This window comes from Oryx dammah, unplaced genomic scaffold (genome assembly GCF_014754425.2).
Source record: "Oryx dammah isolate SB20612 unplaced genomic scaffold, SCBI_Odam_1.1 HiC_scaffold_10, whole genome shotgun sequence".
NCBI lineage: Eukaryota > Metazoa > Chordata > Mammalia > Artiodactyla > Bovidae > Oryx > Oryx dammah.
The window spans coordinates 55,183,622-55,210,663 of record NW_024070194.1 but is presented as its reverse complement, the minus strand read 5'-3'; the positions used below and the strand labels follow the sequence as shown (position 1 = coordinate 55,210,663).

The following is a 27,042-nucleotide window of genomic DNA, read 5'->3' as shown; positions in this document are numbered from 1 at the left end:
GCCTAAGAAAGGGGCCAAAGGTTTGTGGTTGGATTGATCTGAAAACATCCCATATGCTATGTGGATAGGTATTGGATAAGCAGAACATATTTTTGCTATCTGAATCCATAGCTAAAGGTCAAGCTATTACCCTGCTAACAATTTCATTAGGAGTAATGATGTGAAAAGAGGTATTGCAATAATGCGTTGGGCTTCCTACTATGTTAATAGTGGGTCATTAAGAATCAGAGGAGAACAATTTGCATTTATCCTTAGAATGCGATAGGTCCTGGAAAGAAATTTCCCTTCTCTCCTAGTTTAATATATTAAGGGGAAGCGAGGGATGATTTTACACAAGTCCAAATCATCTGAACAAGTAGATTAAGGCCAACCATTAAACTGAATACAACTGTGGAAGCATCTACTCTGCTTGAAATCATCTGAGGTCCCAAGGCACAAAGATGCGTGAAGTCGCCAGGGAAATGACAACAGTTCAGTTTGATCTGTAGACAAATAAGGACTTTTCTCAGATGCCTGCATTCATTCAAACCCTGCCCTTTAATTGGGCATCAATCATCAATAAGCTAGTGGTGGCTGAGCGGATCCTTCCCTGGGAACCTGGCATCTGATGTCATGATCAGTGAACACAGTGGTGTGGCACGTGTCTGGATGTGGCAGGAGAACAGGTCGGATCAGCCATGGTCCCCAAACAGATGTCTGTTCAGTGATTGTTTCTAGAGCAGTGGTCCCCAACATTTTTGGCACCAGGGACTGGTTTCTTGGAAGACAATTTTTCCATGGACCAGGCGGGGGTTGAGGGGATGGCTTTGGGATGATTCAAGTACTTTACATTTTGGGGCATGTTCTTTCTATTATTAACATCAGCTCAGATCATCAGGCATTAGATCCCAGACGTTGGGGACCCTTGATCTAGAAGGCTCTCCACATGGGGTTTTCTGGCTCTCTGCACTAGGAAAAACAAGGCACTGTACAGATGTTGAAAGAAAGCCCCTGCATCACACAGACAATGTAAGAAGCAGGGGAAGGCTTGAATAACTCCAGGTAGCCCTGAGAGTCTACTTCTGATTGGCAGATTTGGTATAAACTTCTGATCAGAAAAACAAGCAGAAATCAAGGTTTACATCAAACAGAACTGAAACTGGAGTCTTCCTTAGATCTGCCAAACTCCTGGACCTTGTGAGGGGCTGGGGACTAAGGGTGAGAAAGACATCTGTCCGCAGCAAGGTCCTGGGGATGTGCAAGTGGGGAGGAAGCTTGGGACCAACCCCAGGGGAGAGGTGGACAAGCCAACTAGGTTTCCCTGCAGGCTGCTTGCACCTACATCCACCCACCTAAGTGAGTATAAGACTGCCAGCACCCCAGCCCACAACCAACCATTCCCTCTTTCCTTTGCCTCTTTCCAAGCTATGATTTGAAACTCCCCATGTGCTGAGCACGGTCTATCTCATTTAAGATTGGCAGGAGCCTGGTGGCACAGGTATTGTGATCCTATTTCTTTTGTGATGACAAGCTGAAAGCTCAGGCAGGTTAAATAACTGATGCAAGGTGGCACAGCTAATAGGGATTATTTTCCATATAAATTATTTAATTTTTAAGGCAGTCATGAAATTAAAAGACGCTTGTTCCTTGGAAGAAAAGCTGTGACAAACCTAGACAACGTATTAAAAAGGAGAGACATCTCTTTGCTGACAAAGGTCCATCTAGTCAAAGCTATGGTTTTTCCCATAGTCATGTCTGAATGTGAGAGTTGGACCATAAAGAAGGCTGGGCACTGAAGAACTGACGCTTTCAAACTGTGGAGCTGGAGAAGACTCTTGAGTCTCTTGGACAGCAAGGAGATCAAACCAGTCAATCCTAAAGGAAAACAATCCTGAATAGTCATTGGAAGGACTGATGCTAAAGCTGAAGCTCCAGTACTTTGGCCATCTGATGTGAAGAGCCAACTCATTGGAAAAGATCCTAATGCTTGGAAAGATTGAGGGCAGGAGGAGAAGGGGGTGATAGAGGATGACATGGTTGGATGGTACCACTGAATCAATGGACATGAGTTTCAGCAAGCTCTGGGAAATAGTGAAGGACAGGGAAGCCTGGTGTGCTGCAGTCCATAGGGTTGCAAAGAGTTGGACACGACTTAGCGATTGAACAATAATGAGAACACAGATTCTGGAAAAGAACAATGGTTGAATTGTCCATAGGAACAAATCTATAGCTGACTGAGGTAATGCTTACGTGTGACAGCTGTGAACGCTGGTGGTACTTTACCCACACAACACAGAAGGATGGCAGCCATGGGGTGGGAGACCCCTGGGATCATGCCTCCCCCTCCAGAGCAAGGGGCCCCAGGTGGCCTTGGTAAGGGACACAGCTTCAGGCAGCCTGGGTGTATAGCAAGGATGAAATAAGACATATGCACAACAAAGATGGAAAGACAATGCCACATTGTGTTTCCGCATTTAAAGAATGGCCTAAGGCTGCACCTGAGGCAGAAGAAACAGAAGGTGGGGGGGGGGTGGTGGTGGTGGGAAGCATAGGAAGGGGGAGGGGAAAAAAGCGGACAGGACCTGTAGGATGGTAAGCATTACAGCAATGCCAGACTGATGGAGACTGTGTGGCGCACTGGCTCAGAGGCAGAGAGAAGACCAAAAGTAGACATGGAAAAGGGGCGAGTCATCTATCACAGAGCTGGATTACAATTCACAGTAAAAGAAAAAAAAAGTATGGTGTTAAACAACTGACGACCCACAGGAAAAAAACACATTCAATCCCTCCCTCAAATTTTATAGCAAAGGTAAATTTCAGATGGATAAAAGACTTGAATATGAAAGAGAAAACTTGAAAACTTTGTTGGCGGAAAAAAAAAAGAATATCATTACATAATCAGGGCAGGGAGGACTTCTTAAAAAGGGCACAAGAAATGCACTAAGCATAAAGTAATCCATCTGACTGCTAATTCTAAACTCTGGTATGATAAAGGTCAGAAGTTTCTACAAGCTGGAAAATAAGAAAAAAATATTTTTAACACCTGAAAACAGAGTAAAGACTTCATGTAAGTCAATAAGGAACCAACCACCTGATGCGAAACACAGGAAAAGGATGGATGTTCACAGGCAAATAACCAAATAGTAATAAATATGAAATGATGCGCAACCTCATTACTTATCAGGGAACCCACCCCTGAGGTGCTACTTGAGACCCATCAGACTGACAAAAGTCAAATCTGTTAACACCAGATGTCAGTGAAAATAAGGAAAAATGGGATTTTGGATCCATTGCTGGAGGATGTCTAAACGATACTGTTCGCATTACAGAGCTGTTGGACAAATCTTAGTGGTGATGACAACACTTCTACCCTGAGACTTGGTTCCACTGCCTGCTGCACATTGCCTTCCACAGAGAATCAAGAGCAAGGAGGACCAACATAACTGTCTCTTAACAGAAGACGGGAAAGAAAGTGCTTTATTTATACAGGGGTGAGCAGTTAAAAGGAATAAACTAGATTTATAATGGACTGATATGGATCAACTTGAGAAAAAAGGACACAAACTTGCAAAAAAGTACCACATGAGGCCATGTATGTACACTCACAAATTTGCAAAATAGTAAATGTGGTGAATGGATACATGAGCAGTAAAGATGGAAAAACATGTAGAACAGGGAGGACTCACACCAACTTCATGATACTCTGGAACAGGAGGGAGAAAGAGCAAGAGAGTCTGGTGGAGGAACACTGTGATTCTTGAAAAATTAAGGAGCAAGGCTGGGGTATGAAGTAAGTCTAACATCTGTTTTCGATCTCGGTGGTAAGACGGAGAGAAAAGGAATCTTGGAAAATATCTCCAACACACTCAAGATGAAGAGGAATGTATTCTTTCCACTTTTGACCTCAAGACTACTTACTGCTAATTCGGACAAATGCTGTTTGTAGATCAGTCTACGAACATATCAGACAATGTCTCCTAGGATGAGGGCGTGGATCTACCAGTGCTGACGGGTCTCAAGATCATGCCTTACACACACTTTCTCTTGGAATGAGCATCAGAAGCTTTCTGTAAAAGAGAGCCAGCAGGGAGTTCTCTGGTGGTTCAGTGATTAAGACTTTGAGCTTCCACCGCAGGGGACACGAGTTCGAGCCCTGGTCGGGGAACTAAGATCCTGCACGCTATGCGGCAAGGCCAAAATATAAATAAAAGAGACCCAAGAGAAGTCTGGGTGATTTGCCTGCTAGAAAGAACAGGTGAAGGTGAGAATCCCTCATCCTGCAGGTCTCAGATGAAGTGTGACCTTCTCAGGAAGGGCCTCCCTGAGTTGGTTAACCAGTGGCTTTTAAATCATACCATCTAGTGATCGTCTGGACTATCAACTCAACCAGCGCAGAGATCGCAGCTCTCTTGTCTGTGGCTGGCACATGACAGGCAGCATAAGTGCGTGGTTGGTGGAAGAATACGTCGGAGAAACTCTTTTTCTCAGGTCTGTGACTCAACTCAAAAGAACTGAAGGAAGAATTCTTCAGTAAATAGTCATCAATCTTGAAAGACACTTAGTCCTGGAGTTCATTTTGGGTTTGATTTAGCAAGACTGAGCTTAAGTGTATCAACAAGTACACCTAAATATGAAGTCTTCAGATTAGAAGGAAAGTTAAGGTAAAGCAGTCATGCAAACAATAATGTGTTTACTGATGAGATCAGAATATCATACTGAACTGCATACAGAGGAGCCTGCAGGGCAGTCATCTGGCCCAGCAGAGTCATAGCTGACCTCAATGACCATGGAATACCGTGTCCTTGGTGCTGAGCCTTCCACAGGGCATGAACTTCTAGGTGGTGGTTGTAATGAAGAAGACTTTGGATAGCCATAAAACTGATTTCTGGACATGTTTTTTAATTATGAGAATTTGGACAAATTTACTGAAGGTGGCGTGAGTGGTAAAGAACCCGCCTGCCAAGAGACATGGGTTTGATCCCTGGGTCAGGAAGATCCCCTGGAGGAGGAAATGACAACTCACTCCAGTATTCTTGCCTGGAGAATGCCATGGCCAGAGGGGCCAGATGGGCCACAGTCCATGGGGTGGCAGAGTTGGACGTGGCTGAAGCAACTTAGCAGCATTGAACCACAGAATTTCTGAACTGGAAGCAAGCTGAAAATTTAGCCAAGTCACACTTTTTTTTTTTTTTCTCCCCCAGGAGAGGCTGGCGTCTCAAGACCTTACGTGGCAGTCGGGAGTAAGTCTACATCCCACGATGCTCCTTTCATTGTCCCCAAACTGGTGGGACTTGGAGGTTGAACAGTCTTGGGGAAATCACAGCGATTTTCAAAGATCAGAGGCCAGAGAAGAGTCTAGAGGAAAAGAACTAGATCCCTTGTCTCTTTTTTTAAATTGGGTTTTGGCTACAGTGGTGTCTGTGTCTAAGAGGAAGTGCCTCTAGTGGTGTCTTATATTAAACAAATTTAATTTTAATTTACTTTTAGCTAAGGAAGCCCTCAAGGGCTTCTCTGGTCGCTCAGCAGTAAAGAACCCTCCTGAAATACAGGAGATGCCAGAGATGTGGTTTCCATCCCTGGGTCAGGAAGATCCCCTGGAGGAGGAAATGGTAACCCACTCAACACATGGACAGAGGAGCCTGATGGGCTACAGTCCTTGGGGTCCTAAACAGTTGGACATGACTGAGCGTGAGCACGCACACACACACAGGAGGAACCCCTCAGTAGGGCTCATCTGTAACACAACTAGTGAGAAGTGTAACACTCCTTTGGCTTGTGGTGTAGCACGTGGAAACATGTTCACTTCCTGTGCTAAGTGTGTTTCAAGGGGATGAATTATACCTGCTAAATACTAAGGTCTGGTTAATAACAAACTCTGACCTAATGGTGTTTCACTATGTACCCCCTTTTTTGGCAAAGAGAAAATTTTCAAGATCATAGATGAAATTCTGCTTGGAAGGCATCCTGGCAATAATGTAACTCCTTTACTTCATAGATCAGGAACTGAGAGCCTCGGGTGAAACAAAATTTAAAAACTCAGGAATCATCAGCTCAAGTAGTTGGGCAGCGGCATAAATCACACATCCGTTGAGTGGCTAAGCACTGCTTGCCAGGATGCTTCTCTGTGTATCTGTTCTTTATAGAAACAAATGAGAGGAAAGTGCTGAGTTTTCCTCTTGGTTTTTAAAACTAGGATTTTTGGCTTGTGAACTTTTTAAGTCATTCCATGAGGTCCTGAGCACACCTGCTGGCCAGTCAATAGTCATAGGACCAGAATGAGGGATAACATATTTGGGAAGCTCAGGGACCACTCTGTCCCTCAACACAACCTAAATTCAGAGATGGCTGAGATGGGAAGGACAAGAATGACGAGCTGTGTGAGCAGTAGGGGTGCTGAGGTCTCGCCCATGGGGATCAGGTCAGCAGAGCAACACACTCACCCCATCCCTACCTCCATCCGCCCATGGCTGATGTTGCTAGGGAGCATGGCAGTGAAGATGCTGGGCATTAGGACAGGGCTGACGCCTCGGAGCTGGGGTTATTTCCTCTTCTTTCTTAACGGTGAACAACTCCCTTCTAATTGAGATCGGCTTAAGGAAATTTGGGAGTTATGTTGAGACTGACAAGAGGAAGTTCTCAATCTTTCAATACCTTCTTTTTGAGCCACTGAGGTGCTGTGATGATGGATGCTAAGAAAACACAGGGATGGATAAGTATGCTGACATTATCAAGAAGCCTTGAGATGGTAAAGACAGAAAATGGCACAGTTAACTTGCTTTGGGATTCAATTTGGGAGTTTATTTAAAATCAAAATCCCATGAGGAAATTATTACACTTTACCTTCTGGAGATGATTAGTTTCTGGTGTGAATGAAAGTGGGAAAAACTACACTTCCTATATTGCATACTGTGGTGGCTGCTCTTTGATATATAATGATAATTCATGCTTTCAGAGCCTTCACAGAATACAAATTAGGCTTTACATTCAGGATTGCTTTGATGGTTTTGACTGACAAGATTTATACCATCCTCAACTGCTCTATACCACCTGATTTGTCTGTTACTGTTGTTTCTTCTATCTTCAGACTTATAATTCTGCCTTCTCTAATTTCAGTGGCTCTCTTCCAACTGGTCATGGAGAAGTTGTGTGCTTACCCTGGTTTCCTGTCCTGTGGGGTAGAGTTGTTTGGATTTTTAAGACACCGGCTTTTTCGGTGAGGATGAACTGACTGCCTAATTCCCCCCATCCACCTTTCCTTCCTTCCTGCATTTATTGATCACTAACTGCATTTCACACACCAAGGAACATCCAAAGCAAATATCCCCCATGTAAGATTTGCCCTCTAGGCGTTCATAGTCTTGGAAAGATAAGATGTCCCAGCATAAGTAGGATGACCAAAGATCTTGATTTTCACTGGAGAGTTCAAAATGCCTGTTTTCCCAGTGAAGCGATTAACAGCACCATTTTTACTCTCAAAGGGTTCCAGTTTGGGCAATAAATGATAGAGCCATCCTCCACCTAAACTATGAGTAGCAAAGCTAAGGGTTAGGATGTACTGCTAAGCTGTATAAAGGTAACGTGTGCTGTAAGAGTTTAGAGAAAGGAAAAATCGATGGAGGCTCAGGCACCAGGAGAGAGTCTCACCATCAAGGTAATGAGACCTGGGCTGGACCAAGAATGGGCAGGATTTGTCTACAAAGAGAAGAGCATTGTAGCCTGGGGAACATAGCGAGACTCAAAGTCCAAGACAAGCAAGTGATGCTTAAGGAACAGTGTCAGTGCTGGGTTGGTTCACCACGTAGGAGCCTGGGGGAAATGTGGTCAAGCTCCGGGGAGTCTGGGGAAAGGCCAGAGATTGCACTTGATTTAACAGGCAAAGAGGAGGTAGGAAAAATGCCATGGACTCTTATCTTACAAGTGGCTGTTAGTATACCGTTAGTACAACCTAGATGAAGAAGTGAGGGGTAGGAAGTATATTTAAAAAGTGTTTCTGCAGAACTTCAGGGTCAAAGTGATAGACAGCTGGACTAGGATGGTGTCAGAGAAGCTGAGACCAGTGAACAGGAGAGAAAGGACAGAAAGCACTGATAGGACTGGGTTGTGATCAGACCCAGTGATCAGTGGCAGAAAGAAGAAAATGGCATTCATGATGTCTGAGCTTTCAAACTTGAAAAGCAGAATGCTGCTGCTGCTGTCAATAATGATGTGTCTGGTGGTCCAGTGGTTAAGACTCTGTGCTTCCCCTGCAAGGATTGTGGGTTTGATGCCCAGTTGGGGAACTAAGATCCTGCATGCCAAGTGGTACAGCAAAAAAAAAAAATTCCTGCCAGGGAATGTTAGTGTAAGAAGGCCCAAGCCACCTTTCGGGTGATGCACGCTTGGGTAAGAAGGACCAGCCCTGACTCTAGAAAGAGGCCAGGAAAGGTCCCCACATCTTCTAGTGGTTAGGTTGGATGGCCTGCATGTCTTGGTTCCTGCTGTCACCCGTCTCCTTAGCACCTGGCTTCCATTCACATTTCTAATTAAGATTTTCCCCTACTTAGTTGTAGGTGGCTAAGCTGCTTCCATGTAGGATGGGTGGTGATGGAGAGGTGTGGGGACTCTTGTACATAACATAAGGCCTGCTGGATGGGCTCTGTGATCAAAAGCAAAGGGTTGCCAAGGGGACGATATGGTTCTGAGAAATACCAGGAGCTGATGATGGAGAAGCATCACAAACAAACCAAGTGCCAGAAGGAAGAAAGAAGATCCTGGAAACACAGTCAGCGTAACAGAGACTTGACTATAGGGAGAGTTGGTGCGAAAACCCAACTAATTCCAAGAGGCAGCATCTCTCTCTTCTAAGATAGCTGCAGCCAGGCTTGCTGTTATACGGAGATGTCTTCCAGGCACCCACAATCCATGACAGCTTTCAGTTCAATTTTAAATAAAGGCCCGTGGATTTTGAGGCATTTTCTTAATGGAAACTGACATGTATCCTAGGTTTTTTGTGAGCTGACCACCAGTCCTTGGTACCACAGTGACAGCAAATATCCCACGATCACCGCATAGACATCTGTGGGGCAGCTGTCCAAGCGAATGTCAATTCTCAAGTCTCAGAAGTCTGCTGAGTCTCTTGTAGGAGACAGTCAATAACTGTTCATGGAAATGAATTAAAATAATTGCCAGATCACTAGCACCAATGATAGGTCCAGGAGAAAAGCAACGAGGAATATAATTTGACTAGTTTGGGACTTATTATCCAATTCTGCTTCCTGGCAGTGGGAAGGAAAACAGAGACGAGGCATTACCTGAAGATGCTGATGAGCATTTCTGATTAGCCGCGCAATTCAGGGATTTAAAGAATAGTGAGGTGGGCTAAGCAGAAAATACTGCTTCTTCTGTCCAGAGCTGTGGCTAGGCCACATCATACTGTGCCGTGGCTAGGGATTAGAAAGGTACCTCTCCCTTAGGACATACGACTAGCATCTGCCAGAAAACTGTCATAAGAAATAAACAAATTGACAATGTCCACCCCGGGAAGGGTGCCTGTAACATCACAAAATGCACAGTCATGTTGTGGTGGCCCTTCCTGCGTGACAGAAACAGGGAGCTGTTTACTTCAGCCCCGGCTGTGGTGTTGAAAGGCTGGCTGGGTGAGAATTCAGTACCCGGGGCTTAGAACTGAGTCCCTGTGAGTTAATCCATGGCAGGCTCCCGTCTGTGATGAAATGGGGTGGAGGCAACGTCAACAGAAGCCACAACACCCTTCTCAACAAACGTCTCCATGTGTCTCTTTGCTCCTTATGCAGATCGACTTGTCACTTTGAGGAAGGGGAGGAGGTTCCTTTTCTGAGCTTACAGATGACCAGTGACAAATGAGGGACAATCTGGCTACTCCCTATGGCCCAAATCCCAAGTTTTCTGGTTCATTAAGTCCGGGATGGGGCTGAGGCAGCTTTAAGAAGCACAGCCCCAGGGACTTCCCTGGCAGTTCAGTGGTTAAGACTTCACCTCCTAATGCAGGGGGTGCAGCTTCGATCCCTCCCACTTAGCTGGGGAGCTAAGATTCTACATGCCTCCAAGGCCAAAAAACCAAAACATAAAAAACAGAAGCAATATGGTAGCAAATTCAATAAAGACTTAATACTTTAAAAAAATAAAAAGCACAGCCCAGGTGGAAAACCCCTGAGCGTAAACTATTTTTACATCCATGGCAATTGGCATTTATATTCATGAAGTTAAACACTCGAAGGTAAACAGCTTGGCGAAGACTCAAGGCCCTACACTTAGAACAGACTAAACTGTTCTGGAGGCGAAAGGCGCCAATGTCTTACTGTGCTGAAGCTTCATTAATCTTACTCTGTAAGTTAACCTTTTCCATTCTCTTTGCATCTAGGACACTGCTCATCCTTCAAGGTTGAGTTCCAACGTCACCTGTTCCGTGGGCCTTTCTCTGAACCGGGATTTGCAATCACTCCATCAAGTAACGGGCACCTGACGTTCATCCTGTCCTGTCTTGGAGATGGTGCTAGGTTCGGCTCACCGTTTACAGGTCTGTGGCTCTGCGGGACTGCACACCCTGAAGGTCAGGGCACCTTTTCCCAGCTCTCAATGGGTCGGTAATAAGCCTGAGTGTTGTTACCAGAAAAGTCTTGCCTGCTGATGATTTCTAAGTTTGTGAGGTCAATGAAAACACTGCAAATGTTTGGGTGTTCTTGACTTAACTGGAATCAGAAAAGCGGCCAAGACCACGTCTTCTGTGTGACACTGTTTGGTGTGGAAGTTGGTGGCAAAGTGCTCCAGATATGCCATTGAGGAGGAGTCTGGGCAAATGCTTGCTAAGAACAGAGATGACTTTCTGTGTAGTGACAATAGAGCCTCCCAGCATCTACACATGTGTTTATTGATCCACACAACTAGTCTCCAGCTGAGTCTGGCTATGCCCTTTTTCCACTTTGGGAAACGAGGCAGTTCATCCCTGGGGAGTCACTGAGGGAGTGTCTGAAACCAGAACCCTTGTGTCAAATGACAGGAAAAAATCAGGTTAAGCCCCAGACAGTCTGTGGACATAGGTTATCTTGTCATTTGCTCCAGGAGAGACGCAGGGCAGGCTTCAGAAAAGAAGCACTCTTAGCAACAGAGGGGGATGGACATGTGCAGGAGGGCCAGGCAGCCCAGACAGATGGTGTCTCATTGGAACCAGTCATTACAACCTGAGCTGCGATGGCGCTGCTCTGCCCAGCATGTGTGTGTTAGTAACTCAGTTGTGTCCGACTCTCTGCAACCCCATGGATCATAGCCTGCCAGGCTCCTCCGTCCACTGGATTTTCCAGGCAAGAATACTGGAATGGGTTGCCATTTTCTTCTTCAAGGGATCTTTCCAACCCAGGGATGGAAACCAGGTCTCCTACATTGTAAGTAGATGCTTTTCCGTCTGAGTCATCAGGGAAGCCCTGCCAAGGGGGTGGTCTGGAAACAGCCACCATCAGTCATCGGCAGCTGCTTGTTCAAAATCCCGATTCCTGGACTACCCTATACCTACTGAATCAAACTCCAGGAGGGGACCCAGAAATCGGAATTTTGAACCAATACCTGTGGTAATTCTGATGCACCTTGAAATATAAGACCAGCTATGGCAGAGGTTGAACACAGAGGGTTCCAGGTGCAGAATGATCAAGGTTCAACATCACCCACGTGTTGCTGGGCCTCCATAAAAAGAGGGAGAATGCCGATAACAACGACTAGGTAGTAGTCACAGACAAGTTGTGAATGTGACGTCATTAAATAACCTCTTAGAGTTTGTCGTCATATAGTATGCAGTCCTGTCCTGTTCTAAGCTGATCTGATACGTAAACTGATGAACAGATAAATTCACAAATGGTTCAGTTCAGTTCAGTCACTCAGTCATGTCCGACTCTTTGCAACCCCATGGACTGCAGCAGGCCAGGCTTCCCTGTCCACAATGGTCAGTCATCTTCTAAAAGGATTCTTTTTTAAAGTAATTTACTTTTTAATTGAAGGATAAATTATGCTTATCCTTTACAGAATTATGTTGGTTTCTGCCAAACATTAACATGGACACTTCCAGTATATAGAACTACAAGAACCACAGAGAAAGAGCGTGCAAGTTGCATTGTGACTTCCAATGTTGTAACATGGAAACTAAAAGGATTCTTGAATGAAAGCATTCACTGATTGGCTCCAGTGGGCAGACACTTCACCTAGAACTGAATTTACGTACAGTGCTGGAAGTCACACATGCAGTGGGACTTGCATGGTCTTTCTCTGTGGTTCTATGTTCTGAAAGTATCTCTTTCCCTAGGGAAAGAATCATGCTTCTATTTTCCTCCCTACTGTCAATGGGACTGATTCTCACTGTCTTCAAAGGAAGACCTGCCCTTGAAACTAAGAAATAAACTGAAGGAGAGCTAAGCTTATCTAGAAATTTGTTCTGAATACCATACAACTGACCAGTCATTTCAAATCATTAGCATGGCCACCTTCCCAGTGGAATTTATAAAGAATCCAAAATGCTAAAATTTAAGATAAAAATTTAAAGTTGAGATACCTTTCTTTCTTTTCAATAGTCCTCATAGAAGAAACGAAGTAATGGCTTTGGGGAGAGGCCTGGGGTTCAATCTTGGTTTTCCCACTTACTAGCTGTTTCCTTTAAGTTTACTTAACTTCTCACAGCCTCAGCTTCCTTTCCCATAAATGGAACAAAAAACATCAGCATCACAGGCGTATCTGAATGCAAGCTGATGTTTCAGCCTTGTTCTTAAAGAGAGCTTTCAGAACACAAAGAAGTTACTATCAAGAAATAAGTAAGGGCTTCCCTGGTGGCTCAGTGGTGAGGAATCTGCCTGCCAATGCAGGAGACACAGGTTTGATCCTGTTCCAGGAAGATCCCACATGCCGTGGAGCAACTAAGCCCATGCACCACAACTGAGCCTGTGCTCTACAGCCCAAGAGCTGCAACTACTGAGCCCATGCGCTCTAGAGCCAGTGCTCTGCAACAAGAGAAGCCATCACAAGAAGCCCGTGCATTGCAATGAAGAGTATCCCCCGCTAGCAGCAACTTGAGAAAGTCCTTGCAGTAACAAAGACCCAGCACAGCCAAAAATAAATAAATAAATAATTGTTTTTAAAACAAGAAATGAATAAGAAACCAGATGTGGATTCCACCCCTAAACATACTAAAGTCTATTAGAGACCAGATAGAAAACAGCTATTCACTTTTGGGGAATAAATCCAAGGAAATGAGTGATGATAAAAAATTGGAGAATAAAGGAGTTCTAAAATGGCAGGGACTTCCCTGGCAGTCCGGTGGTTAAGACTCTGCGCTTCCACTGCAGGGGGTGCAGGTTCGATCCCTGGTCGGGGTACTAAGACCCCACTTGTCAAGAGGCACAGCCAAAAAAGTTCAAAAAAATAAAATGACAAATATAGACCCTGGATGTCTCTTGAGTTGCTGGAATAAAAGAAGAGGTTTTGGTGGTCGGTGCAGCAGAGCCTATGAAAGGGTGGGTCTTATGAAGTGTCAGAAACACCACCCCCCAAGGAGAGCACCCTCCTGGGGATGCACCAATCCCTGGGCACCATCCCAGCAGGTCAGCAGCCTACATGCCCCCAAAAGCAGCATCAAAGTTTGTGCTGCGTCGTGTATTGCATGGAGTGAGCGAAGGGCAGTAGAGTGGTTCTTATGATTGACAAGCAGACATAATTTGCTTTGAATGTAAGAGGATTCAAGAATCTTGTTTGCTGGATAGTACCGGGTTGGCCCAAAAGTTCGTTCAGGTTTTTACTTAAGACCATGGAAAACCCTAATGAACTTTTGGGCCAACTCAATAATAAAACTCTCTCAACTAATTACTATGAAGCTGAATTAAAAATCATAACCCAGGCTCTAAAAACAGATTTACTGCAACAATACTTTCTGAAGAGCCTTCAGACAGGAATGATTATGTCAATATCTAACAAAAGTCTCACTAGGTCACCCTGCACGGTCTCCTGGCATAAGGCATTGAGAACTAAGTGGTCTCTGGCAGGTAAAGCATGAAAGGAGGAAGGCCTGCCTAGGTCCTGACCTCAATGCTGCATCCTGGCTGTAAGATCATTTCCAAATTAAATCTAGGATTTAATTTAAACTCTCCTCAGCACCAAAACCCAAGACTCCACTTAATAAGATCCTAAGTTGCTTCTTCCCAGAGTTAAATTCAAAGTGCTCAGGTGGATGTTTCTAATTAAGTATCCTTCCATCATCAACACCTCGGGTCATAACCTATAAATGAATTTTTAATGAATTACCAATAAGTGTTAGCTACCATAAGACAGATGAGACTACGTTGAAAGCATGATCTCTATAAAGAGGTTTATATTTTATTTTCCAGGTACTATACTATGGGGAATATTAATTATCACTACAAAGAGCTATTAACAATCGTACAATAAACTCTGTTTTTTCAGCACATTTCTGTTCCTATCTATAAGCATTTTACAGGTTTTCCTTCATCTTTGTTCCCATTCTTAACCAACCTTATCACTTCGAAACAAAATCCAGCCCCACTATTGTTTTCACTTTGAAGGTTTTATAAAATTGACTGGTCTTTGTATATCCCTAAGTTGTAAAACTTTGCAAATTAATATAGTATTTGTGAACTGTCCCATGAAGGACAGAGGAAGGAAGATAGAACACTTAATATTTGCAAAATCTTTTCAAAGTATGTAGTAGACAGCAGGGGGTACATGAGTAGTCATGCCATAATTATAAAGAAAGAAACCATTTTTATTACTTTGCCAGATTAGTGAGATTCAAAAGACTTGGTTGGGGAAATAAATTTCGTTTTAGCTCTAATAATAGCAAGGAAAACTGGGTATAATTATTCTGTAAGACCTTAAATTAAGAGTTGCTTAGATTTTTTGAGTCTCTTTCATGTATGCATGTTATTTTGTTATTTTCTCTCTTTCTCTCTTTTTTTTTTAAAAGAACTGTGGGAATCCCTTGGTGTTCCAGTGGTTAGGGCTACGCTTACAGTGCCGGGGATCAGGGTTTAATCCCTGGTCAGGGAACTAAGACACTGCAGGTCACACAGCACAGTGATAACCAAAACAAGACAAAACAAAAAAAGAACTTCAGTTAATAACTACTTCCAAAAATCACTTTATATTGTAGTATGTACGTCAATAAATTTTTAGTGAGTCAAAGTATGACATAAAAAGAAGAACATTAGGGCATTAAGAGAAGTGTATTCAAATTTACATTCAATTTTTGTTTCCATATTTCTGGTTTCATTGGCACTTTATTAACAAGTAACAATTTATCGCAACAACTGATGTCAGCTGTTCCAAATTAGGTGTGAGAAGCCCTGAGGATGGATGCTTAGTACTAGGCCCACTATGTCAATAGATTAAGGCAAAGTCAGCATGAGAAACAAAACTTAGGTCCATTCACCCCGCATGTATTTATGGAAACCCGACTGGGGGTAGAGCTCTCAGTGAGGTGCAACAGGTAATAAAAATAAAACAGGATGACAAAGCTTGTCCTCAAGGTACTTGTAAGAAATTGTCAGAAAAATCAGGTAAAAATGCTGGCTGATAGTATGAACAGAATGTTCTCGTTAGAGAGACAAAGCTGACACCTCATTCATAGTTTGAATGAAGATTACAGGAATGCACATAGACACTCTGTAGAGCAGGATGATGGAAGCCTTTCAGCTTTCTGTGTCTTTTCATGGTTTGGATTTCTTTTTTTTTAACAAGCATGTGTTATTTTTGTAAGAAGGAAAAGAAATCAAAATAAAAATGTTTCTATGAATCAACACTGGAAGCAAACAAGTGAATATGTGGTATCTGTTGACTTAGGCTGTTGGTGCCTTCTGGGTGGATTTCCGTCTGTCTTAAAGTTATTGTGTTTGTCTGTTGTCCTAAAAGAATTTTTAATGCCAGGTTTAATTCAACAAAAAAAGAGTATGGAAAATTAAAGTTCTTTGGTTTGAATAATCTGCTCTACGATGAACTAGGGTTTGAAGAGGGCTCGTTGCCATTTTTATTTCTAGCTAAAGAGGAGAGATGTGAAGAAGATTAAGGCGTGTTTTCTACTTCTGATTGTAATATACTTTCTCAGGCTATGGTATCATGTCCAGTCTAAATGGAAAATGGTAGAATAAAACCCGTATCGGTTTGATATATGTAATGATATATTTCATTATCATCTATGATTAGAGTAACTCTTCTACTGTCATTAAAATGAAACGTGGTCTTTTATGATTCCCTAATTTCCAAACACTTTCATACTGTTAATATACTGCCCTGGGAAAAAAAAGAAAATTAAAACAATTCTTGGCTACATTGCAGCATGTTTAAGAGCTTCAGCATGAAAAGCATCATCAGCCTTGACCTTCATGTTTCCACAAGCCCCAGCCATATTAAATCCAAATGGGACCCTTCTTCACTTCAGCAAGCCCTAGTTACATCACTGACTATTTTTCAAATTCTGTAATCTTGTTTTCAGTGTCGCTTCAGGCTGAATCATTCTTTTCAGAAGTGGCACCGATTGTGATATCTCTGTAGCTTATTTACTACAACTCAACTGTCACTTTAAGTGAAAAAACTCTGTTGGAGAATAAGAAATTTTCTGCTAATGAAGGCTCATGTGCTTCTGGCCATGAACAAAGGCTGCCTGGTACTTGCTAGCTCCATTTAAAAATTGTATTATTTTCAAAAGTCAGTCGTGGATTTCCAAGTATATTCTAAGTGCTATTATGTTCATTGACTCATTTTGCAGGGACCAAGAGGTAGAGGGCTGGGGGTGCTTTCTGGGTGCCAGTCCCAGTCAACAGCCAGGAAGGAACATTCCAGTCAGTGATGCTAGAGGGACTAAGGCTTGACCCAAATTTCATGTTCATGGTGGCTGTGTTTTATATTTTCCAACTCATTGACATTCTTCCTGAAAGTCACACTGAAATACTTCTATTACCTAAAATTACCTTTATCAGAATCCTAAATAAAGACATGTTAAAATTAAGGAATAGGAAAAATTAAATTAAAAAATACATCCAAGATGTGGAACTGGAATTAAATGAAGATCCACGTATGCATGCACCTGGCTATACTAATGCAGTGAGATTCAGACACAGCTTCAGAGGTCTGAATGGGGAGACACAGGGTCTTGTCTACATGTAACTGGCATGACTCCCATCACAAAACCCCAGGGAACAGAGTAGGGTCTGGCTTCACAGTGGGTTCACTTCCACTTAGGGTGTCTTTAGAAGCAGTGACCTGGTAAAGCAACTTCTCAACTTTGGAGAGAACTGTTTTACCTTCTTTCAAAAGAGCATCACAGCAGTATTCCTTCTGACAACTAAAAATCTAAGTAGAAATTCTATGTTGAGGAAGTTCTTAGTGTGAAATGACTGAGAGGAAAACGTACTTTCATTTTCAAAGTTAATTAAGGAACGACTTCATTTTGGTTCTGTAGCAGATCAGACTGGCTTTTAAATTCTGATTTTAAGAGGTTAACATCACCTTGAAACAGCAAGTTCTAGTGGTATTTGGGGCTGAGGGTTAAGGAGCTCATACCCAAAAGCCATGCCTGTGGGCAGATGTCCAACGGCAAGTTAAGTTCATCTCTAGTTCACTGACTACAGTTTCAGCTGCATCTTTATGGAATGAAGGCAAAGCTTAACAAAGACCCCGTTAAAATGAAATGAGGCAGACCAACCTTTTATTGCACCCACAATATTTTGGTCTAGTCCTTTCCGGTTGTCATTGAGTCCTCTTTTCCTCTTCCCATTGGGTAAGGAGTTAGCCAAAGTCTTGTCATCAAAAAATGCACACACCAGTTTTCTAAACAGAAGGCTTCCTGAGCGAGTGTAGTTTGACAATATAGAGTCCAGCTGAGATTTAGGCATAAACACATCGAAGCCTTCAGCAAGTTGCACTTCTGGCTACCAAAAGAACATAAAAATGTCATTAAAAGCAAGATTTGAAGTTACCAATGTTGGGCATATGTGCAACAAAAAAACATCACCAGCTCTTGCAATGGCCATATATCGTGAAAACCACACAGCCTCAGCTTTGTGTGCCAGTGTTTGTGATTTACAAACCCAGTGACTAGCTGTAATTCACCAACAAGATGCTCTAATTCCAGTATTAAGTCTTGTCAAAAACAGTGCAAAGGAGTATACTGAAAAAGCATTCTTGTCCTCAGAAAGAGTTAAGAGAAAGCTGGATAATTTCCAAAGCATTTAAGTCTAGAGCTACCCAGGGGACTTGAGACTTCTGGGTGAAACGTCTTCATTTTGTAAAGGAAGGAACTCAGGCCTAAAGAGATCATAACAAAAATAACTTAAAAAAATAATTTAGAGGTATTCAATTGCATTACAGTTTACAGATCACTTTCTCCTGCATTAAATAACTTGATCTCATTTGCCTATGGACATGGGGCTACCCCAAAGGCCTCATGCTCTTTGTACCAGCCCAGTGGTTTTTAGCTGTGAAACTGTTATTCCCCCCGCCCAAAGAAAACTTATGTCAACTAATATATAAAATAAACAAAAATCCTGAGCAGGTGCCCTGACCCCTACTTTGGGGAGGGAAATCTGAAGCTCTATTCCAGAGCACCATTGAGAGACCAGTGTACTAGTACCAGTGCTTCCCTGCTGGGGATTTCCTGGCTGGGGGATACTGGGTCAGGGGACTGATAAGGGGCCTTTCAACCTGAACTCTACCATATAAGCTCAGACACTGATAATGCATTCTCTGTGTATATGCCATGGATGTTTACAACCCATCCTTTCATCTTTCAACCTGCTCATACCATTTCCTTTTCAAAGCTTTTCTTAGCTCCTTCTTTCCCAAGGAGGCTTGAGGGAAAAAATTTATTTATTCATTCATTTATTTGGCTGCGCCAGGTCTTAGCTGTGGCACTCAGGATCTTCAATCTTCACTGCAGTATTCACAGTCATTTTTTTAGATGCGGCATGTGGGATCTAGTTCCCTCACCAGTGATCGAACCTGGGCCCCCTGAATTGGGAGTGTGGAGTCTTAGCCACTGGACTATCAAGGACGTTCATATTTATCTGATTGTATTTATTATACTATATTATAATTATTGATTAAATTGTGGCCCTTCCTGATGCCTAGAACTCAGGCTTTATGTCTCCGGGGCCTGGAACACAGTAGGCACTAAATAAATTCTTGTTAAATGGATAAAAGTTAATTAGTCATTACATAAACTACTAAGTCATTTACTACTGATTAGAACATGATGACTTTAAAATAGTAACTTTAGGGTGAAGAAATGCAGTTGGTAAACATTCCTTTGAAAAAAGTCAGCAGGAAATCTCACTTAAGATATACCATAAAAGCTAATTCTTAGATATCTTATTGCAAACTTGGCTAACCTGATGCCATTTTAGATTTTCTAAGTCATATGAGATATGTGAGGATTTGGGTCTTGTTTTTCTCCTGGAGAATAGGAATTATTGTTTGTCCTATTGCTTCTCAAAATGCATAGCTATGTGCACTATGCCCTGTGGTCAGAGCAAAGGTTCAGGGCTCATGGGTCAGTCAACTCAGTCGTGTCCAACCCTTTGTGACCCCACGGACTGTACCTATCCATGGAATTTTCTAAGCAAGAATACTAGAGTGGGTTCCCATTTCCCACTCCAGGGCATCTTCCTGACCCAGGGACCAACTCCAGCCTCCTGCACCCCCTGCACTGGCAGGCGGATTCTGTACCGCTGGTTGCCACCTAGGCTTGGGGAAAGGCTTAAATGACTCAGACTGTGTGGGGACCATCTAGGGCCCTGCTCCTGCTCCAAAGTGGAATTCTCAACTGGATTTTCCAGAAAATCATCTCACTTCTCTGCCTTGCTCTCCCACTTGGCTTTTGGTCTCTGAATGTGCAGTGAATATCACTCTAAAAACAGTGTTGCTGGGTGGGTCCCTGACTTTTTGCCCTTCAGTGCTGGTGATGGTCTGCAGAGGAAGCTGACGGGAGCCAGGGTCTGGGCTCCCAATTCCTGGGACAGAAGCTGTACACACAGGCAACTCAAGGCACATTTGTTGAATGACTCAATGTAGAAATGTTAGGATTGAAGGAATTCTACATCAAAATCTAAGATAAAGTTGTATCCATAGTCACAATTTTATTTTGCACATCCTATGGTTGCCTAATTTAGACTTTTTATGCTAAATGAACTGACCAGATTTTGGCTGAATGCTCCTATATCATTTGAAAACCATTTAAAGAATCCCTGTCTACTTTATAGGAATAGCAACTCACAGCTATTTGAAGATCCGGGGCTTTAGGGGGGTGGTACAGAAGCTCTTAAATTTGCAAGAGAGAAAAGGGAAAGATGAACCATGGTTTCTCATTCATGTATGTCTGCTGGGCTCTGATAACCACCAAGCAGGGGTTTAGAGCAGCCACCTGACCTCTGAGACTCCTAGTACCTCCCCTTGGATTCATCGTGTAGGACTTGAACCTGGTTTGAGAGACTGACCTAGACTAGCCCACCAGGCAAGACTGGCCACTCCTTTCTTCACAGGCACAGTGTTTTCTATGAACTACATTTCTGGCACTTTTCATGATGCATTTGTTTAGTTGGGAGTTTGTTTCTCATCAGAATGTGTACTGTCTTTCGCATTCAGAGTGCCAAACACCCGGCTAGCGCCTGATAGATTTTTCTCAGGATGAACAAAACACTATGGAAGAATTCATTCAAAATGACTAGTATTGATTTTGAGGTCTTTTATCCTCACATAAAGGAAGTGGCTGTGGACGTCGGCTGTGCCCCAGTCCAGCCCGCCAGCTTTCTCCTAGCAGGGCCTGAGCTGGCTGGGGGAACAAGCTACCGAGAGAACACGGCCCTGACTCAATCAATGTTTACTTGGCATCCTCCATGTGGAAGGAGTTTAAGGTCGGGCTCACTAGGTGAAACGTGTACATAAACCCCAATCATACAGAATGGAGAATGACCAATGCTGCAAGAGGGGTAAGGACCATTAGGCAGAGTTGGCTGGTGAGGGGAGAAGGCATGTGGGTAGAAGGGGCAGGATAGCATTTTATTAGGACCTTGGAGGTTTTAGGATTTCGGAGAGATGCAGTTGCTGTTTGGGGCATCTGCTCCGACTCCTAAAACTAAAGCATCTGGAGGTTTCTGTGGAGCTGAGACTCCCTATGGGATCAGAGCACTGTTCTGATTTCTGAGATGCTATCCCGATGCACAAGCTGTCAATACTTTGTGCTCTGCTTTCTACTGCCAGACATTTGCTGTTATTTTGAAGACTTCCCTCCAGATCAAGGAACACGAATTCGCCCAGTTATGCCTCCTTTACAAAGGACTCAGTTTTATTAGCAGAGGCAACAGCCAGGGGCAGCAGCAGAGGCCAAGGTGACTGGTCTCTGGCCCTCCCTGCTCCTCAAGTTTTTTCTTTCAAGCAGATTTCTTAGCTGGTTGTCAGTGAGCACTAAGGTGTCACAAAACTACAAACCAATTCCTTAAAAAAAAAGAAGAGGAGTGGAGAGCCTTACTTCCTAAGGCACGAAGAATTTGATGGTTGATTAATCTCAACGTTTTACAATGAAACCTTTTTATTGCCTCCATTTTATAAACATAATCACAGTGGCCCTGGTAGTGATCCACAGCTTTGTACTTACATTTAAAAACAGGTTAAAACTCTGTAATTGTATGCTTGAATCTCTTCTTTTTGTTTACTGTCTAGTCTAAGTGAGACCCCTCTGCTTACTGATGATGGCTGTGATAGAAACCACACTATTCCAAATGAATATCATTTTAAAAGCTAGACTTCCTTTGACAGAATTACTGTCTGATATTCCAGCGAGGACAGACAGCTAATACACTGATTTACAGATTCTATTGATTACTGAAGTAATATGATTTTTAAATGATGACATTCAAAGTATGGGACAGGATTTACAGCTCTTGGAGTCATCTTTTTAAGAGTCAGGAGTCTGAATGCCCACTATAAATTTGGATTCGCATGGATGGCCTGCCTATTTTCAGTACCTCAACCACTTAGCACAGTAATGTATCAAATGTTGAATTTTCCTATCCAATGGTATTGTATCTTATACCCAGTGAAGTTTGGGAGGCAAAAACTGCATGTAGTCATGACGATGCTTAAAAATGTTCCTGGCCCCAGGCCTGCAGACTAACTATCTTGTTTCTCTTCACAGTTGCATTTCAACTGTGGTTCCCCTTTGATTAGAAGTAGGTGGGGTCAAGATCTAGTTTTGTTGAGGGATCCCATAACACCTGGTAAATTAACAGATTTCCCCAGGGACTTTCCAGGTGGTCCAGTGGTTGAGAGTCTGCGTTTCTACTACAGGGGCCTGGGGTCGATCCCTGGTTGGGGAACTAAGAGCCCATATGACGCAAGGTGTGGCCAAAAAAGAAAAAACATTTCCCCCCTAAGTCTTTCTGAGTATATGACTCCCCTGTATAATCTAAAGAAAAATACATAAAACAATTTTGAGATCATACAAATTAATCACACAGGTAATATTTCTGATATTGGCTATATTATGTAAAGCATTGTTGGCTGCAAATTATAGGAAGACATGTAAAAAGTGACATATAGTCATCAGGTTAAAGTAAACAGAAGTACAGGAATATTCATATTGGGCATTAGTCCCAGATTTTCAATCTCAAATTAATTAATCATACACAATAGTTTGTAAACTTGACTTGCTACCTAGTCAAGTTTCAGACTGGCTCAAGATTGAAACCTATGAGAAAACTATGGATGAAAAGTTAAGGAGTCTTTCAAGTAAGACTAACTGCTTTTGAACTGAAAACGTATAACAAAACTTATAAGAACAGTGAATTCAGTAATTCTGTTCATAACATTATTATATACAATGATCCTTTATTCTCATTTAAGTTTATTTAGCAGTGCACTAGATGTACTTCTAGGAAAATAAGCTTTAGTTTATGAAATTAAAGAAAAACACCCACAAAACCCTTTCATAACTGATTTTGTTTTGCTCGCGAGTGTGATCTGCCTCTCTTTGAGAAATACTGAAAATGTTCCCTCTAACTCAGGTCTGCTCCAGGTAGATTTAGCAAGTGTTACTGTCACTATTTATTAAGCCATGCCAAGATCATGGCCAGTGAGCTGGGTAGACTCAAGAACCCACTGGATTGAAAGGCAGACCTGATTTTATTGGCTCAGCTGTCACAGCCCAAAACAGTGTGACCTGCGGATGTGGCACAGCCCTGAACCACTGCTTTGATGGGGCAAAGTGGGTGGACCCATTGTGTAAAAAGGACGTTCTGTAATGAGTAAAAAATGCTCAGGCAGAAGCTGTATCAAAAAGTGTACATAATCTCTTAGACTAGTATACACTGAATGTTGAATAGGGTGATAATCACCAGGAAGTCATTAAAGAGCCAATCCTTGATTGATTTTTATTCAACAAAATATTGGTAGAATTTAAAGTGAGAAAAGAAAACAGAGGGGGGCACTCACTGGCGGTCCAGTGGTTAGGACCCACTTGGCGCTTTCCCTGCCCAGGACCCAGGGTTCGACCCAGGGTTCAATCCCTGGTTGGGAAACTATGATCCTGCAAGCTGCAAGGTGTGGCTAACTAACTAAATTAATTAACTTAAAAAAAAATAAGGGAAAGGCAGTACAGTTTGAAATTGACACCACACATCTGCAGAATGAGATATTTCAGTGCCTTCCTTTCTCAGGTGGTAAATTAATGACTCTGTGGACCTGGGCTTGATTTATGCTCATGCTATTTGAGCCAAAATGTTTCATAAGATTTCAACCACTGTGGTCTAATTTCTCCCATCACAACTCCATGGAAACTGCTCTTTGGAGAAAATGGCTACCTTGGAGAGCCTGTCCTTAACACCCCGGGCAGAGGACATCTCTGCTTACATCCTATTACACTGTGATTACTGCTTATGTGTTTTCCTCATATGGTCCTTGAAAGAGTGAGGACTATTTCATTCATTTCAGTAGCCCTTGACAATGGTGCAATAATTAGCATGTCCATCCTGCCTTACATGGGTTTCCTAATTCAATTCTCATCATCCTATGAAGCAGTCACTTTCATGATCACCAATTTGCAGATGTAAAAACTAAGGTTTAGAGAGATTAGGTAACTTGTTAAGATTATCCAGCTAATAAGTGGTGAAGCAGGGCTGCGAACCCAGGCAGTCTGCACTAGAACTTTAACTCTCAAGCATACATTGCCTTAAACTTCAACGTGTCAATGAATAAATTAAAAAATTGCTCGCTTGGTGGATATGCTTTACCAGTTCCCAGTGGGTTACTTTACTTACTGGGCTATGAAGAAATTAAGAAAACAGATTCTGAATTCCGTAGCTATTTATGTTGAAAGCACCAATGCATTCTAAATTATTTAAGAATGGCACACATTAACAAAATTATCCTAAATTGATGGATATGTAGATTCATCTTCTGATAACTTTTGTGTAATCTGGGATTACTGGAAAATATTCGCAGTAACTACAGAAAATAGAAAAACATTTTCTATGTTTTTAAAAATATTTAAAATATATTAAAAAACTGATCTTAGTGTTTCATCAAGGCCAATCAATAAGCCAAACAGGAAGCAACAAGGAAGTAAACCTAAGCCATGTGTATCTACCCTGAAAAAAAAAAAAAATCAACATATCCAACTAGGTAGAGAAAACTGTCAAACATTTACACCTGTCTTCTCTGAGTCCTGATAGAGTACTGGGTTGGGAACTCCTAAAGAAAGAACTAAATATTGTATTTAAATCTGAAATTTGGTTTGGGGTTTCTGCTTTTGCTTCTGTGCAGTTCAGATTTCAGTTTTATTTGATGTGCTAACTTAAAATGGGTCAAGTAATCTTGCCCCCAGAGAGAACCATTTCTGGCCACTCTTTTTTTAAAAATACGATTAGTTCATGTGTATTTGCTCAAGTGTATATACTTGTAAGTTTACTTAACAAAGTTATATTTATCCCTATGAAGGTACTTAGCTAGGACTGCTAAGGTTTAAAAAGGAACCAGTATTTACTGAGTGCTTAAAAAGGTACCAGGTACTATTCTAAGTGCTTTATATAGATAATGTCATTTAATTCTTCCAGCTGGCCCACACTGTGAGGTCAGCACTACTGTTACTCCCATTTTACTCAGGGAAAACTGAGGGAGGTGAGGGTGGGTACCTTTGTCAGGGTTACACACAGGGCTTCTAGCCTGGGCATGCTGACTAGACATCCTGGACATTTCAGAGCTATACCCTTGACCAGGAAGGTCTCCCCCAGAAACGTCCAAGTAAACAGCATACACGGGGACTTCCCTGGCAGCCCAGTGGTCAGGACTCTGAGCTTCCTCTGCAGGGGGCACGGGTTCAATCTCTGGTTGGGGAATTAGGATCCTGCAAACTGTAGGGTATGACCAAATAAGTAAATAACCCAAACCAACCAACCAGCCAGCATACAAAGCCACAGTCTAACCTTTCTCTTCTCCTTTGTGTTGCCATCACCTCATGAACAGTGAGCGGTGGTCACACACCAGAGCTGGGCTAGTGCAGGCACCGAGTCGAGCACCGGTGGACAGGGTGCACTCAGCCCTGGTCTGAGAGCCAACTCCACCTCTGACTGCATGGGCTCGAGCAGGCTACTTAACCCTTTATGCCACAGTCTTTTCATCTATCAATTAAAGAAAAAAATGTATTTATTTGGCTGTGCCAGGTCTTAGTTGTGGGCATGTGGGATCTTGTTCCCTGACGAGGGATAGAACCTAGGCCCCTGGCATTGGGAGCATGGAGTCTTAGCCACTGGACCATCGGGGAAGTCCTTCCTTATCTATAAATTGAGGATAATAATAATACCTCAAAGAGTAAGGATGAAATTTGAAAAATTACTTGGCAAAGGATAGCACACAAACACAACTACAACTACTATTATTGTTATTAGTTTTTAATTTAATCCCTGCCCTTGAGAAGCCAAGGGGGAAGGAGGGAAAATCACATTAAACTGAGGGGAGGGTTCTAATTAAAGCCAAGTCCTAGAAGCAAAGTTCTATAAGGTGATCTCGTACATTGTGCTTAACGCAGCTGCGATGCGTGGCTGTTTACTGAGCACCTTTTCTGGGCCAGGCACTGGGGCAGGGTTCCCTGCATGCTTGAGGTTCTTTACTGCGGTAGTACTGACTAGGATGCCCTGCTTTTCCGCACAGAGCAGGGCTGCCCGTCAGGTGTCAGGGGCTCGGTGGTCCCCTTGCAATGATCCACAGCCCCTCATGTTCCTGCTTGTGCCCAGACACACAAATTGTATTTGGGCAATGCTAAAAGCCACAGCATAAAAAAGGTAACTTCATACATTGTGAACTTTAAACAATTTATGGTAATTTTTTTTTTTTTTCACATTTAAAAAGCAATAAAGGAGCATCCCTGGCAGTTCAGTGGTTAAGACTCTGCTCTTCCACTGCATGGGGCATGGGTTCCATTCCTGGTCAGGGAACTAAGATCCCACACTCTGCAAGGTGTGGCCAAAAATAAATAAATAAATGATTTTTTAAAAATTCTGATTAAAAAAAAAATTTTTTTTAAAGCAATAAAGGCACAGGTTTTATTTGTCCTTTTTTTCATTGCTTCCAGCTCTAATATTTTTCCTGGGCTTCAAACATCTACTGGACTTTTTGAAGATACTCAACCTCCAGTAACTTCCCATCCAGAAATGAAGGCCTGCTCCTGCCTTCCCTGTCTCAGTTAAGGAAGTCAGTACTGACTAACCTCATTTTCTAGGATAGACATGTGGGGCTTGCTTCTCCCAAGGCACCAGGTCCCCTGTGGGAGGTACCTCCTGGGCGCCTCTCACTTCTCTGTTCCTTCACTGCTCACGGCTGGACTCTACCCATCTCTTGCCTGGCTGCCTGGAATTATGTCTCCTGGTCTCTGGTCTCTTCTCTGTGTTGATCAGTCATCCACAAGGCGCTTCCAGATTCCAGTCTAAACATGGATATATGACTATTCCTCTACTTGAAACCTGCAGTGGCTCCCTAGTGCCCACAAGATAAAAAAGCCAAGGGCCTCGGATAACATGTCAG

At 42.7% G+C, this 27,042-nt stretch overlaps 1 protein-coding gene across 6 annotated transcripts in view; it reads right to left on the bottom strand.

Moving 5' to 3' along the window:
* Window positions 1-27,042, bottom strand: part of BEND7 (BEN domain containing 7) — an 84,109-nt gene that overhangs the window by 18,288 nt on the left and 38,779 nt on the right. For all 6 annotated transcript variants that reach the window (XM_040248516.1, XM_040248512.1, XM_040248515.1 and 3 more), the window contains one exon: window positions 17,681-17,906. In XM_040248516.1, the coding sequence (XP_040104450.1) occupies window positions 17,681-17,906 (226 nt within the window). The remainder of the gene's footprint in view (window positions 1-17,680; window positions 17,907-27,042) is intronic.